The 14564-nt window shown below is 51.4% G+C and overlaps 2 protein-coding genes across 2 annotated transcripts; one reads left to right on the forward strand and one right to left on the reverse strand.

Moving 5' to 3' along the window:
• Nucleotides 1-298: 298 nt before the first annotated feature.
• Nucleotides 299-10133, reverse strand: LOC121088254 (arf-GAP with dual PH domain-containing protein 1-like). The gene is made up of 11 exons (XM_040594029.1): nt 8886-10133; nt 7758-7888; nt 6783-6874; nt 6611-6693; nt 5762-5874; nt 4017-4163; nt 3503-3586; nt 3107-3169; nt 2525-2596; nt 1795-2026; nt 299-1707 (listed from the first exon to the last, which is right to left on the reverse strand). The coding sequence occupies exons 1-11, from the start codon at nt 8977-8979 to the stop codon at nt 1679-1681; spliced, it is 1140 nt and encodes a 379-aa protein (XP_040449963.1). The 5' UTR covers nt 8980-10133; the 3' UTR covers nt 299-1678.
• Nucleotides 10134-10519: 386 nt separating this feature from the next.
• Nucleotides 10520-14122, forward strand: NOL12 (nucleolar protein 12; the record flags this gene model as incomplete). Its single annotated transcript, XM_040595084.1, has 6 exons — nt 10520-10638; nt 10731-10836; nt 11032-11080; nt 11480-11622; nt 12605-12705; nt 13376-14122. Coding segments are annotated over 6 exons (690 nt in total), but the record flags the coding sequence as incomplete, so codon positions are not given.
• Nucleotides 14123-14564: the final 442 nt, after the last annotated feature.

Genomic DNA, 14564 nt, shown 5'->3' on the forward strand with positions numbered 1-14564 from the left:
TGCTCCAAACTGGGAGAGATCAGCAAACTGCAGTGAAAATAGTTTTGTGTGGAAAGCTCCATTGTGTCACCACAGCAGGATGAGTGATGCTGCTTCTCATCCAGCAGTCAATGCTCCCAACAGGTTGTGGCAGCCTCAGCACAGAGAGTGGTCCCCAGAGAACCAGAGGGAGACCATGACTTTGCCCATTTGGCTCTGATGGGAAGATTTGCAGTCCACATGCCCCAGGAAATGCAATGAATAGCCATGGCTCTTGCTGTGATTGTCTGTGCTTTTTTCCAAGAAAAGACCTCAAACCTTAGCAGTAGCTCAGTTCATTTAGGAAGTTAAAATAAATTACAATGGGATTTTTTAAATTCATATTTTAGGAGCTAATTAAAATACTGGTTGCCTCATTGATTCCAGTTAGCTACCCTTAACACATGAGATGTCTATTCTCACACTGCCTGCATAAAACTGCAGTCACATCAGAAACTACAGTCATCAGCAGAACTCAGCTAGTCCTTCCAGCATGTGAAACACAGCTCTCCCAGGAGAACTTTGAGATGAGCTTCAAGATATGAATCATGGGTTGATTTAGTGGTTAGGGCTAACTGTTAACAGGACATGAACATACAGACTTCCCTGTTATATGACTGCAAAAAAATTGTATGTATATGTGATATAAAACATAAGCATATGTAAGGTATAGGGCAGAATGAAAGTTCCAGGCCTTTGACACACAGAGAATGAGGGAGCAGAGATCCATGTATTACTATCTTCAGACATCAACCTCTAGGCCTTAGTAAAGACAACAGAGAGTCTCAAGTTGGTAACAGACATGCCATAAGCTGCTCTCTGCAGGACCTAACCTCTCTCCATTGGTTTGACAAGCGACTCAAATTTGACAGCTGAACTTCCATGGCATGAATATCCCTCACAATATCTTTCCTAAGGCAGTATTCCACCTCCCATCACTTTTTGTTAACGTGGGTGCATGCACATACATTACCCACAACACAGGTGTATAACAATACATTGTTTCTGAACAGTGCTCTTAATCTTCTTTGCAGCAATTGGAGGAAGGTCTCCCCACAAATGCAGTCTGAAGAAGCTTTCAAGGCCATACAGGGCAAGCGGAAACAAGCCTCACATTGGCTGTTAGATTACATCTTCTAAGTGACCTTTCCCAACTACAGATCTAACTGATCAAATATCTAGATATTTCACATCCCTGTCACCAGCAGAGAAGCCATTCCTCGTAAAGGAACAGGCTCTCCTAGTTCAACAGCTCCTGCAACCTGCTGGGGTGTAACTCCAGCCAGGCAGCTGTTTTCTTGTGTAAGGCAGGTGTCTGCAGCTTCATGCAGGAGCGATGCTAGGTCCCACATCCAACATAGCAAGTGCCAAGTTTTCAAGGCCCGACTGACAAGCAAGGCCTGCCACCATCCAGTCAGATCACAGCAATTTAACAGTGACAGGTTGCACTGAGGGTTCAGACTCACGAAGTCTTGCACTTGAAAGGAAGTAGCTTAATTGGGCCCTCGAAACAAAGTGGACTGTCTATGGGGAAAAAAAGTGCTTCAAAGGGTGCTTCAAGCGCACTGTGTTTCTCTGATGTCGATCTCCTCTTCTCTTCTGACAGCCCACTCAACAGGACCAGGTAGAGTCGAGTCATACAAGGGTCCTGCATGGCTTCCTAGGATTTAAACTTGAAGTAGGCTTCAACTGTAGTGAAGGAAAAAGGTGATGCATTAGGGCAATAACCTGAACCAGAGTGGCAGGAGGGAAAGGAAACAGCATCCAGGCACTTACTTGCATATTCCTGTGGTGTCATGGCCTGGCTGATGATGCTAGTGAAGGCTGCGATCCAGTCCAGCTGGTCGGTCTCTGTCTCACAAGTGAAGAGGTATTCCCGGTCAGGGGTGACAATGGTGAGGCCATAGTGCCAAGAGAAGTTGCCCTGTGTCCCCAGGGGCAATCCCTTCTGGACACTATATCCATTCTCTCTGCTGCCCACAAATACCTCACCCTTAGCAAATGCATCCTGCAGATCAGAAGGGAAAGAGAGGGTTTTATGGAATCCCAAAAGAACTGGGGAATAACAGCAGTGCACCTAAGGACAGGAGAGTGGGTGAGGACTAGGGATGTAGCAGCAAGCAGATTTATAGGTGGTCAGGGGATTCAGAAGAGCAGGGAGGATATGCCTAAAGGCAGCAACAGAAAGGAAATTTCAGGAGATAGAACTCAAGAGATTTGAGAGGAACTGCTGCCCTGTCTATCTATGTCATTCCCCATGTCATTCTCCTCCCCCTCGCTGCCTTTACACTGCTCCCCTGCCCGTTCCCTCTGTTTGCAGGCAGTGAAACAAACACAGAAAGCTTGCGATGAACTAAGTGGGATGGAAAGGCGAAGACCTGACGTCTATTCAGAGCAACTGGTGAACTTGCAAGCCTCCCTTACAGCAGAGCAGTCTCTGGTCGCACTTTGACCCTGCCCTCAGCACAGCTGCCAGCAGCTGCCAGAGGTCAGATCTCCCCCTCACCAAAGGGTCCTTGAAGTACATGAGCCTGCGGTGATCCAGCGTGAACCAGCGTTTCTTAAAAGCCTCTCTCTGCTGTGGAAGGAAGAGGTGACATACGTAAGGGGACAGCGCCCTCTGCTGTGAGAAGGGCAAATGGACACCCGAAATCCACCCCAACCCCCTGAGCCAAGCTCCTGCCTTTAACAGCAACCTCCTCCTCGCCCTTTCTGAGCTGAGAGTGCGGATCAGTACGGAGATTTTAATTCCCAGCTGCGGTCCCCAACTCTTGGACTTCTGCGAAGGACCCCAGAGTTGAGACAGGATAAATCTAGACACTAAATACCTGTAAGGTCACGCACACACAGACACATGCAGAGATCTGTTGTTCTGGGAGAAAGCATGGAATCTGGCTTCATCTACTTTCAAATGTGTCCTTCCCCTTCCTTTTATTCTCCCCTCCCTTGGTGCACACACACTGTTCCCACGGGTGTCTAGAGTCAGAGGGGAATGGGGAAACAGCAGGAGAAAAACATTGAAGTAGGGAAGGTCAGTGGCTCTCTGACAGGTCCCTGTTAGATTTTTTTTTCTCCCGCAGCAGCTCACCTTGGGACCGGTTTTCTCCATGTATCCCTCCTTCAGGAAGTTTCTCGTCAGCCGATTTTTAATCTGACAAAAAGACAAGAGTAACATTCACTTACCCACCTTTCTTTGCTATTCATTTTTGCTCCCCACCCTTTTTTCTATTCTCCCAAATTTAGTCGCCTTTTAAATTTGTGTTTGCAGAACTGCCTAGCCAGGAGTCACTTCTGCTCAGGAACAGCAGAAAGCAGTTGTTCTCTGGCCACCACAGGCCCTTTTACACACACTTTCTCATCCCTCTAACTGAACACTGCAATTTCCACTTCTGTACCTGGGGTTCTGATAGTAACTAATGGGCTCTTTTATCACATAATCGAGTACAAATGGGACACTCAGCACGGTGCTCTAGTGCTGCCTTACCTCATTATCACTGGCAATGGGAAATGCTACCTTCAGATAATGAAACTGCACAGAGCGAATAGCATTGAACCAGTCCACTATCTCCTGAGAATGGAAAAGGACACGACAGGAAGCTTAGCCAGAGCAACAGTTAGCCATCTAAATTCACCCAGCTGCACCCAATCCTATGTTAACTACAAACACAGCCAGCTCTCCCTCCCCAGCACCTACAGCATCTCCCTCACACACACACAGAGCCAGCACAGCTGCCCCATTCCCCGCATGCACAAGCAGCACATCTGCACACCTGCAGCAGCTCCTCCCACACAAACCAACTCAGCCAGAGCTCCTGCCCTGCTCCCTGAAGCAAAACTCTCTCACAGAACATAAACACAGAGGCAGAACACCCACCCTGTTACCTACAGCAACTCACACACACACACACCATCCTACCCATGGCTTCAGACTATTTAATATTAGCAGCCTCTCAAATGACATCAACTGCTTTGCAGTAATTGATGCTAAAACCAGATACCTTTCCACTTTCATGGTAGACAAATATATTCCGGGTCTTGTTGTCTTTGATATAGGTGATCTGCAGGCCATTGGGGTTCCCAATCTTAACTGGCTGGAACATAGCATTGATGACATCTATTTTAACATTGATTTTGGGTTCTTTGGCCTGAAAACAGAATGGCATTAATCATGCATGAGCAATTGTAGTGGGAAAGAGACCGGAGCTACTGACTTAGTGGGGTAAGGCAGGATCAGAGGGTCATAAAAGGTATTTAACTGCCCCTTCCCAACAAAACTGTTGTAGCACACACTCCTTTCACTGTGTGGCATGTTCGAGCCCCAGCAGTGGCCCAGCCCCTCCAATTTAGGTTTGAGCTGTGCCAACTCTGGAACTGCCAATGAAACACTGAGAGTGCAGCATCTAACTTTACAGTTGAGACAGTCTAAAGGCTACCTCACCTCAAAAGGAAAGAACCCACTCCTAGAATCATAGAATAGTTTGGCTTGGAAGGGACCTTTTAAGGTCATCTAGTCCAACCCCCCATAAGCAGGGACATCTTCAACTAGATCAGGGTGCTCAGGACTCCGACCTTGAATGTTTCCAGGGTTGGGGCATCCACCACCTCTCTGGGCAACCTCTTCCAGTGTTTCACCACCCTCATTGTAAAAAATGTCTTCCTTATATCTAGTCTGAATCTACCCTCTTTTAGTCTAAAAGATTACCCCTTGTCCCTATTGCAACAGACCCTGCTAAACAGTTTGTTCCCATCTTTCTCATAAGCCCCCTTCAGGTACTGAAAGGCTGCAATAAGGTGTCCCCAGAGCCTTCTCTTCTCCAGGCTGAACAACCCCAGCTCTCTCAGCCTTTATTCATAGGAGAGGTGCTCCATCCCTCTGATGATTTCTGTGGCCCTCCTCCGGACCCATGCCAAAAAGTCCACATCTTTTCTGTGCTGAGGACTCCAGAGCTGGAAGCAGTACTCCAGGTGGGGTCTCACGAGAGTGAAGTAGAGGAGAAGAATCATCTCCCTTGACCTGCTGGACACAATTCTTTGGATGCAGTCCAGGACACAGTTGGCTTTCTGGGCTGCGAGCACACATCACCAGCTCATGTCCAGCTTTTCACTGACCAGTACCCCCAAGTCCTTCTCTGCAGGGCTGCTCTCGATCCATTCATCCCCCAGCCAGTACTGATATAAGGGGTTGCCCCAACCCACGTGCAGGACCTTGCACTTGGCCTTGTTGAACCTCATTAGGTTCACATGGGCCCACTTCTTGAGCTTTTCCAGGTCCCTCTGGATGGCATCTCCTGCTCATCCCTACCCTAAGCCATTCCCTCCCTTGTGACAGTATGTTAGCACTTGCCCGTTCATTTAAGGGAGATGAATGAGTAAAAAACCAGCCCTCCTCAAAACAAGCCAAACAGCAGGTTTTTGCTAACTTGGCTCACAGTGGAGTGAGGCTGGTTCCAGGGATGGTACAGGATTCAACAGCCAGGCAAATGGATAGGGGTGAAGTGAAAGATCAGTCCTTTTATCAGCAGTGAGGGAAGAGTGTAGGGAAGCACAAAGGGAGGATGTGGGGAAACATCATCCTGACAGTAGGAAGAGGACCCCTATCCTCAGTGCCATGTTCCTGTTATCATCCCTGACCTGGGATGAACAAGGCAACCTCAGAAACATGCGTAGGAGATAGAAACAGCTCTGTGACCCCACTGCCCTGGGTGGAGTACAGACTGAGGTGGGAGTTGACCACCATACTCACATCCTGCTTGGTGAAATACTTTAGACATCCCTCTCTCTCAGACAAGAGGAACTTGCGGGGTAGAAACTGCCCGTTGTCTCGACCTCGCTTCCAGAGGATGCCTTCTTTCACCCCTAGGAGCAGAAAGGCCACTTTTAAGAGCATTCCACCATGAGCACGGTGGGCATCAGAGAGCTGCATGCAGACTGGGGTCCCAGCCATACCTCCGGGACAGAGCACATGATGGACTACTGCTGAGAACAAACACTTGAGAAGGAGACATCTCACCTCTGGCTTACAACTGAAGATGGTGGTGTTCCGGGGTCTGCAGCCCAGAAAAACAGTCACCAAAAGACATTCTCAGATGCTTCCCACCTCCTAGTCTGGCTCCCAGTACTGCCTCTGACAGCGTAAGAGCCACCTCTCCAGTGAATACCAGAGTCCTGGCCCACACAGACCATGGCATGGGACCAGAACTCTTCCTACTTAACTCTACAGGCCCTAGGGCTCCTGCACCTTGTGTCACAGTACTGGCAGTGACATTTCAAAGACGGCTGCCATGGTTGAAGAGGGTGGCATACAGCAGGACAGAAATTCCTTACTGCAGAGGTCTGGCTCTGCCAGGACAGCAAAAGCCTTCAAAAAATGTCAGCTGGTAATACCAGGCTTAGAAGCAAGCCACGGCACTGCCAACCTACGCTGCCCAGTATTTAACCTCCTCTGAGACACTGCTGTGTAAGTACCAGCTGGGTTCTCAGGAGTACTTGCGGAATCTGCAACACTGACACTGTAAGCTTTCTCTTCACGGTGCTCAAAAGCTTCCAGCAAAGGCAACAGGCAGGATATTTTGATGCTGTGCTCTGCTCTTACCATCAGAATATGGCAGCTGTTTTCCTGGCTCGGTGAACTCTTTGCGTTCATATTTGGCCCGTATCCATTGTTCTCTCAGCACTCTAGGGAGAGAGGTGACAGGTAGCTCAGAAACGAACTAGAGGAACCCAGACCTGCCCCTCCCCCTTTTCTTCTGTACGCAGCAACTTACTGGCAGTCATTGTAGGTTGGCTGGTAATAGTAAATAGGGATGTGAGCTTCATATGTGGCTTTAGTAACAGCATTCCCATGCTTGGCCAGAAACTGCAGAGTTAGACAGAGAGTTAGTGCCTTCCCTTTGATGCGGACTCATGTTGGACTCACCACAGGGCTAGATGCACATTGAGCTCTAATGGAGCATTCTTTCCCCTCTATTGCAACATCCCAGCAAAGTCTGGCTACAGAAAGGTGGGTCTCAAATGTCTTGGCTGCTCTCAGAAGTGACACTGATTGCACATGAATCAACATAATGCCACAAATGTCACTTCCATGGAGCTAGGTGCATGCACATTCAGTGGATTTGCTCCCATCTCTGGGGAGACCAAGTTCAACAACAGCTCTGCAATGCTGTCTGGGATGACATTCCAAACCTCTTCGCTCCTCTCCAAAGAGCAGCAAGATACAGATTATTTTCTTTGGATCTCTGGAAAATTTTTTCAGTCCCCTGAAGATTAATGGGTTGAGGTATATATAATGGGGAGAAGTCAAGTTCCTCTAAATGCCATTTTTCTCAAGAGATCACATTACATCTGCAAACTCTTCTCAGAGCATGGAATTGCCCAAGATTTTCCCCTTGGATCGCTGAAACCAAGAGGAGACATTGAGGCTGGATGGTGCTGGCAAGTGGGAAATTAATGATCTGGAGCAACAAAGGCCCTGAGCCTCGGCAAGATACATTGCAAGAGCTCTGCATTTTCCGTAAGGTAATTGGACACAGAGACACATAAGACAAGAGCATCCTCCCTCTCCCAATGCGGTTATGGGGAGTTATCCCCACTTGCATATTCAGAGCATGAGTAGCAAAGGGACAGATTAAATCAGATTGAATCTCCAATTCTGTGAGGCCAAAGGGCTGATTTTCCCAGGACAGTTAGTGTACGGCCTAGACCCAGCCCACCTAACATACCAGCAGGGATAAAGATCTCACCTGCACCTGAGCATCATCCCAGTGGTCCATCTTCAGGGATTTCACTTTGCTGATGCTCGGGATGTTGCGGTGAATCCCTGAACAGCTGAGGCATATAAAGACACCCAGAGTAGAGGATGCCCAGTCAGGATCTGAGGGTATAAAAAAGGGTATGACTGGAAGTGGTAAATTCCCCTGGGAGATATGCCTCAACTGAGAATGTAGTCCAGAGAAACAGAGAGCTGGGTGACCATCTGAATCTGAGCTAATTAATACCCAAGGTACAGATGCCAGTCAGGAAAAGGCATAGTTATTAGTCCCTCATTCCCTTTGCTTCAACCACTTCATCTGAATCTCTATTGACCTGAACCCTGAAAAAATCCAGTGTGCTCTATGAACTCCCTTTGTGTAAAGGGTTACCCACCTTGAAAATGAAACCATCTCTGGGAAAAGACTCCAGGAGCTGTTTAGTGCAACATAGCAAACCCCCAACAGTATTTAGCTCAGAAAGTGAAAAGCAGCCTTGAATCCAGAACCTTCTTGGGAGAATTTAAGAAGACAAAATGGTACTAATTAGCCCAGTTTTAATTTGGCTGGGGTGGTACACCCCATGTGCCCCTTTTGAGAGGAGTATAATGGGTGTTTTAAGCAATGCTTGTAGGACCTCAAACTAGGTACCCTTTCAAGAGGGGAAGTCCTTCAGGAAAAGAAATCTCTGAGGTGCCTGTGGCAGGTTGTCAGTTCAGAGCTGAGTCACAGAGGAGACAATGTCCTCCTGAATCATGCCTTCTTTCTGGAGCAGTTAGGATTTCACCAGTTTTCCTGTCAGGTCCTGACTGGGCATGACCTTGCTTTGTATACAAGATCTGACACAACTACAACCCACAGTATAGCAGCTACACAGCCCCTGCTCATCTGGCACTACCACTCATGTCCCCGTCCTTCCCACCAGCACTGTGGCAGCATCTCCTTCCTCCTCCCTTGCCAACTGACCTCCAGGGAGAGGAAGCGAATATCCAGAGCAATGCTTCTCCTTCCTCTCCACCCCAGACTCCCGTGTAGTCCAGATAGCCGGCACCAAGTAGCTGCTAGAGACCAAGCCCAGCTCCCTGCTTCCAACTCTTTCTCCAGCAGCCTTTGAGGACTCACCTGGTTTCCCACAGTCTGCACACAGCGAGTTTTCCGCTCTTCTCCACACCTCCTTCAGGGTCTTCATGCTCCGCTCGTTGCCTCCGGCCATCATGCCCGAATGCTATGAATGCTATCCCTCCAGGCAGGGCAGGGCCAGGAGGGCAGCTGCCTGCGCCTTCTGCACCCACAAGCCAACCCACTGGGTTGCCCAAGGGAGAAGAAGCCACCAGAGAGACAGAAGTTCTGGCAGATGGAGGGAAAAGGAGACGGCAGGAGAAGCCGTAAGGTTAATGGAAGGAGTGCAGAGGCCTGATGGCACACCTGAGCCGGCTGAGTGCAGGCAGGGGCAGAGGCTGGAGGCTGAAGTGCACCCAGACTGAGTGAGGGTGAGGAGGAGGAGGAGGAGACCTGCCCCATGGGCGTGGAGGGAAGTACAGCAATTAACCACAGAACTGGTTTTTCCGCATTTCTGCTGGTGAAAGGACAGGCCAGGAAAAGAGCGCAAGCAGCAAGTGAGCTGATAAAGGCGAGTCGGCCCTTGATGAGCGGCCACCAGGATGTGTCAGGACTCTGTGTCATGCTCTGTGGGCTGGGGGGTTGGCTCTGGCTGCCCCCCGCAGTGCTTCAAGAGCTTCCACCAAAGTCAGCTGGCCACCACACAAGCGTTTCACCTGTTTTTGAGGTGAGGACCGGAGGGCAAGAAATGTTCAAGAGTTCAGCCAAAATCACTCAAGCCAGCAGCCAAGAACATGGCAGTCCCGATGCCCCCAGCAGCTCGTGCTAGCACCTCTCTCCATCACTACAGCCACCACAGCCGCACCTCTCTCATGCAGACTCAGTGTCAAAAGCCAAGCCCCGTGCCCGCAGTTGCCTTCCCCGGCACTAGTGCCACCAACACCAAGCAATGACAATAGCTTGAAATCAGCTCTCAGGCTTTTCTTGAGGAAATGAGGATGTTAAACATCTGGAGGAGATGCAAATGTGAAATACTCAAGAGGACTGGCAAAACGAGTCTCAAGGTGAGAGATCAGGCTAGGCTGCCTACATTGTCCACACAGGCAGCACCTAAGCCTTTTGCTGGCAGGGAGCTGAAGGGGAGCAAGAGCTGCAGGCACCCAAGCCTGAAGAAACCCCCTGTCCGCCCCAGTCCCGATGCCGGGGCTGGGAACGCCTGCAAGGCCCGTGACGGTGGCTTCCCTCTGCCACCGCGGGCTGGGGGAAGAAAGAGCCAGAGGAGCAGGGGAGGGGACGCACACAGGTCCCACGCACCGGCGGGACAAGAGGACCCGCTGCCGGCCCCGCTCTGCGCCGCGCCGCCATGCCTCCGAGCCGCCCCGCAGCAGCTGGCGCTGGGGGACGCCCCGCCCCCCGCCCCGGGGCCGCCCAGCCCGCCGGCGGCTCAGCCAGCGGGGACCCCCGGCGGCACCTCGCGGGGAGGCCAGCCCCGCCCCCTCCGCCCGGCGAGGCGCGGCCGGCACAAGATGGCGGGGCGGGGCGGGGCGGGGCGGGGCGGGGCGGGGCGGGGCGGGGCGGGGGCGGGGCGGGGCGGGGCGGGGCGGGGCGGGGCGGGGCGGGGGCGGGGCGGGGCGGGGGCGGGGGCGGGGCGGGGGGGGGCGGGCGGGGCGGGGCGGGGCGGGGCGGGACCCGCCCCTGCCGGCCGGGCGGCGGAAGGGGCGGGCAGCGGCGGCGGGGAGCCATGGGCCGCAAGAAGAAGGGGGCCGGGGGGCCGCGAGGCGCGGCTGGTGGTGACTTTCGACGAGGAGAGGCGGAGGTGAGGCCGGGCGGGCTCCGGGCGGGAGGAGGCGGCAGCCCCCGGTGAGGGGGTCGCTAAAAGCGGGGGGGGTTCCGTGTTGCCGGCGGTAGGGAGTACCTGACCGGCTTCCACAAGCGGAAGGTGGAGCGGAGGAAGGCGGCGCTGGAGGAGATCAAGCGGAAGCTGAAGGAGGAGCAGAGGAAGATGAAGGAGGAGGTACCCCACAAACACCCCTACCCCGCCGCGGGGGAAGGCTCCCCCCTCCCCCGCCGTGGCGGGCTGGGAGCGGGGCAGGCCGGGGGTCCGGGCCGCGGGGCAGGGGGCGGTCTTCGGGCTTCCCTACCCCCGCTGCGGGAGGAGGGGAGGCGGCTGGAGCGGAGGGGCGTGCGGTGACCTGTTTCCGTCCCCCAGCGGCACCAGGAGTACCTGAAGATGCTGAGCGAGAGGGAGGAGGCGCTCGGTACGTGGTGCGGGGCGGCAGCGGGAGGTGGGCGCCCGGGGCCCAGCCCCCTCGTGGGCTGCGGGCAGGAGCTGGGGCAGGGGGGCTGGCACGCCGGCGCCTCGCTCCTGTCGTGTGCTGCTGGGAAGCGATCCGAGCGGTGGGCCCTGGTGAGACGGGTCAGCTGGGCGCTACCAAAAGGAACAAGCAGGAGGACATGTCTGTGGTGTGACCAGGCCCCGCTCTGCTGGGAGAAGGAGCTTCCCCTTCATGCTTGTAGTGCCGGTGTTCAGGCCGCTCCATGCGTTAACCCTGCGTGCAGAGGCCGGGGTCCCCCCTCAGTATGGCACCACAGGAACAAGCAAGTGTATCTTGTGAAAAGTTGGGTGCTTTGCAGTGCAAGATTTCTTCTTTCCCCAGATGAGGCTGATGAACTGGAGCACTTGGTGACATCACGGACAGAATCTGTGAACATTGACCACCCAAACCACATTGTGACAGTGACCACCATCAGTGACCTGGACCTCTCAGGGGCACGCCAGCTGGGACTGACCACCCCTGTGGTAAAGCCTCTTGCCTCTCTGATTGTCAGCCATAAACATTCTTGGGGCTGGCTAGGTAGGGCTGGTACTCTCTGAATATGCCCAAAGACTTGCACCTGGCTGGGAGCAGGGATGAAAAGAGAAACTCTTAACTTTCAAATTCTTTCACAACTTTATGTTGGGCCTCTAAAGAGGAAGAAATGTCCTATGTGAACAACTCACTCCAAAGGTCCCTGGAATCCTTTACTAGTCCCAACTGACCTTGTGTAAGTGAAAGGTGTCACAGGGCTGAATGGCAAGAATGTAGCATTAAAAGCTGATACAACACAAGCAGCAAGATTTCAGACTTTGCTGCGTGGGCTATTCTCAACCTCTTTCCTGTGTCCTGTCCAGGAAGAATTATTATTAGCGTGAGGAGGGATTCCTCTCTCTGTGATCCCGTGCTTGGACCACAAATAAGGAAACCAGTCAGTTCTGGCTATGCTTGCTTCTATTCTCAAAACACATTGTAATTGAGCTATCACATCGGTTTTGTAGAGGCTTTCAGGTACCAGATGATTTGATCCTTTAGATCTTCGTGACTTCTGGCTGGATTTGAGCTGTTTGGGGAAGTGTCTGTGTTAACTCTTTACATTTGAAAGGTCATCTTCTAACCTGAAAATCCACTTAAAGAGGTTTTGATAGTAACTTTAGAAAAAAGCTGAAACCTTCAGTTCATAGTTTATATTTCAATTGCATCGCCATTAAGATTATGCTGAAGTTTTTGGATCTTAGCATGGATTACCGTAGGGTTCTCACTGGTTGTCCCTTTCTGAGGGGCTGCAATAAGAAACTTTGAGATCTGGATGGCAAGGGATATGGAGAATTAAAAATACTTAATCCATGACTAGATGGTTCACAAAACAGGATGAAACCAAGAAGGCAGCAGAAACACTGGAATCACAAAACTGACTGGTTTAATGTGTCTATAGGGATTTTTTTTCTCTTTTGCTTCCTTCTTAAGAGAGAAAATGATGGATCAGAAGAAAAGAAAGGGGAAGAGGTGGTGAACAAACCTGTAAGAACAATGCCCAAGAAGGCCAGAAACCCCTTCCTGTCTGAAAAGTATGTATAAATTCATGCAGCTCTTTGCTGCTAGGCTCTGCAAGCTGATGAGGAGGATTTTTCCTTCCCAGATCAGCGATGTGGTTGCGGGGCGGGGGGGGGGGGGGGGGGGGGGGGGGGGATGCTGTGCTGCTTGGGTGCCCGTGGGCAGGAGCCAGCAGAGGGCACTGGCAGAGCACAGGCCTACCCTGGGTGCTCCGTTCCCATCGCACCGATCCCTGCTGACAGCAGTAGCAAGAGGAGGATGACGCAGTGCAGGGCAGGCTTTGTCCCGAACTGTTTGCCTAGTCCTTCTCAGCAGATATTCCAGGGTGCAGAACTTGCTTCTAGGGTTGAAGGTCAAAAGACGCTGAAGCTTAAAGCTTTGGCATTCTCCACATTTTTGAGCAATCAGGATTTATGACTGCTTTGGGAATGCAGATAATTACTTAACTCTGTGGCAGTCGGGGCAGCCCCACTGCTCAGAAATCTCATTTTGGTTGTTACTGCATATAGATTTGCAGGTTTCCTGCCCTGTTAAGATGATGCCTAGCACAGGGAGCATCCTCTGGGGCTTGCTGTGGCTGGTGTTCATTCCTGCTGGACCACACAGGGCGCTCTGCCATTGTGGTGTCACCTTGCTCCTGCACACTTTGGTCCCCAAACATGTCTCTCTTCCTGCCCTGCACAGAATCTCTTCTCTTACTGCCACACTGCATATGCACAGCCGGAAAAAGACAAAAGGAAAGAGACCTCAACGTGGGCAAGGCCCGCGCAAGAAAATCCAGAAATCCAGCACGGGGCGAACCACTAAGACTCAACGACGGAGGCTGACAGGCAAAATGGGCCGCGACCAAGATTAACAGAGAAACTGGTGCTCAGACCAGCAGCTGGGACAGTGCTCCATGTCTGGCTTGCTGCTCTTTGGGGCCTCTTCATTGTGGGCAAGGGCCTTGTTTACTTGGTTCTCTGACCAGCAGTGAGCCCAATACAGGCTTTCTCTTGTCTCCTAAGCACTGGTCAGGGTGACTGGATGCGATCAATTTATTTCTGCAGTGATCTCCAGCTAAGTGGGTGCCAGAGAGTCTAAAAATTTCTGCTGGGGGTCACATTCTCTATTTGGCATAACCCTGTTGCCCTTGGGCCTCCCCTTCCAGAGCTGATACTTGGCTTTATCAAAGGAGAGGATCTCGGGTGGAGCACAACAGGCACATCCACATCGTCAGGGCAGTTTATGAAATTTGAAAGAGCTCTGCTTCCACTCAGCATCAGTGCCCTGGCATTTCTGCTGTGTAGCAAATCCTTTTTTCTACGGAGACATGGTATCTTGTCCTGTGTGTTTCTTCTCTAGTGCCACACCTGAATGCAGGGGTACTTTTTGTTTGGTACCTGTGCCAGATAAAATTTGGTAACTTCATGAATAAATCTTTATGAAGTAGTTTTGTTAAGAAAAGAACATTTGTGACTTATTTGAAGCATAACAGCAAGTGTGCTAATGCCAGTACCAGCTGGAAAGAGGGGAGATGATTCCTGGTGCACAAAGAATACTGGAATTCACTGGTGCTTGGGAGATGGAATAGCTAGGAGCTATTTATGTGGTAACACAGAGCCAGCCAGAGCAGGAATGGTTCATTCCATTGTCTGCTGAATACGCTGATCTTAATTACAATAGCTTGGAGGAGTATGACATGCCCTAATGCCCTTGCTGTATGTGTGTGGCCTTCTTTGGGGTGGGAGTGGTAGAGGCTACAGCAGTCATCAGCAGTTTAATTGCCTTTCTTCTTGGGACCTCGGTATATGTTTTTTAGCATGGATGCCTTCAGCAGGGGAAGAAAAGAAAAGGTTTGCATAGCTGGGGTTGAGGAATACTGGTAGCAAAC

The sequence above is a fragment of the Falco naumanni genome, chromosome 5, assembly GCF_017639655.2.
Source record: "Falco naumanni isolate bFalNau1 chromosome 5, bFalNau1.pat, whole genome shotgun sequence".
NCBI lineage: Eukaryota > Metazoa > Chordata > Aves > Falconiformes > Falconidae > Falco > Falco naumanni.

Bases quoted from the DNA above. Each gene is read 5' to 3' on its own strand.
- LOC121088254 (XM_040594029.1), bottom strand. From the start codon at position 8,979: ATGATGGCCGGAGGCAACGAGCGGAGCATGAAGACCCTGAAGGAGGTG. The intron at 6,694-6,782 runs GTAAGTTGCTGC...CTCTCTCCCTAG, and splicing joins CCAACCTACAATGACTGCCA to AGTGCTGAGAGAACAATGGA. The intron at 1,708-1,794 runs GTAAGTGCCTGG...CCTTCACTACAG, and splicing joins GACACCACAGGAATATGCAA to TTGAAGCCTACTTCAAGTTT.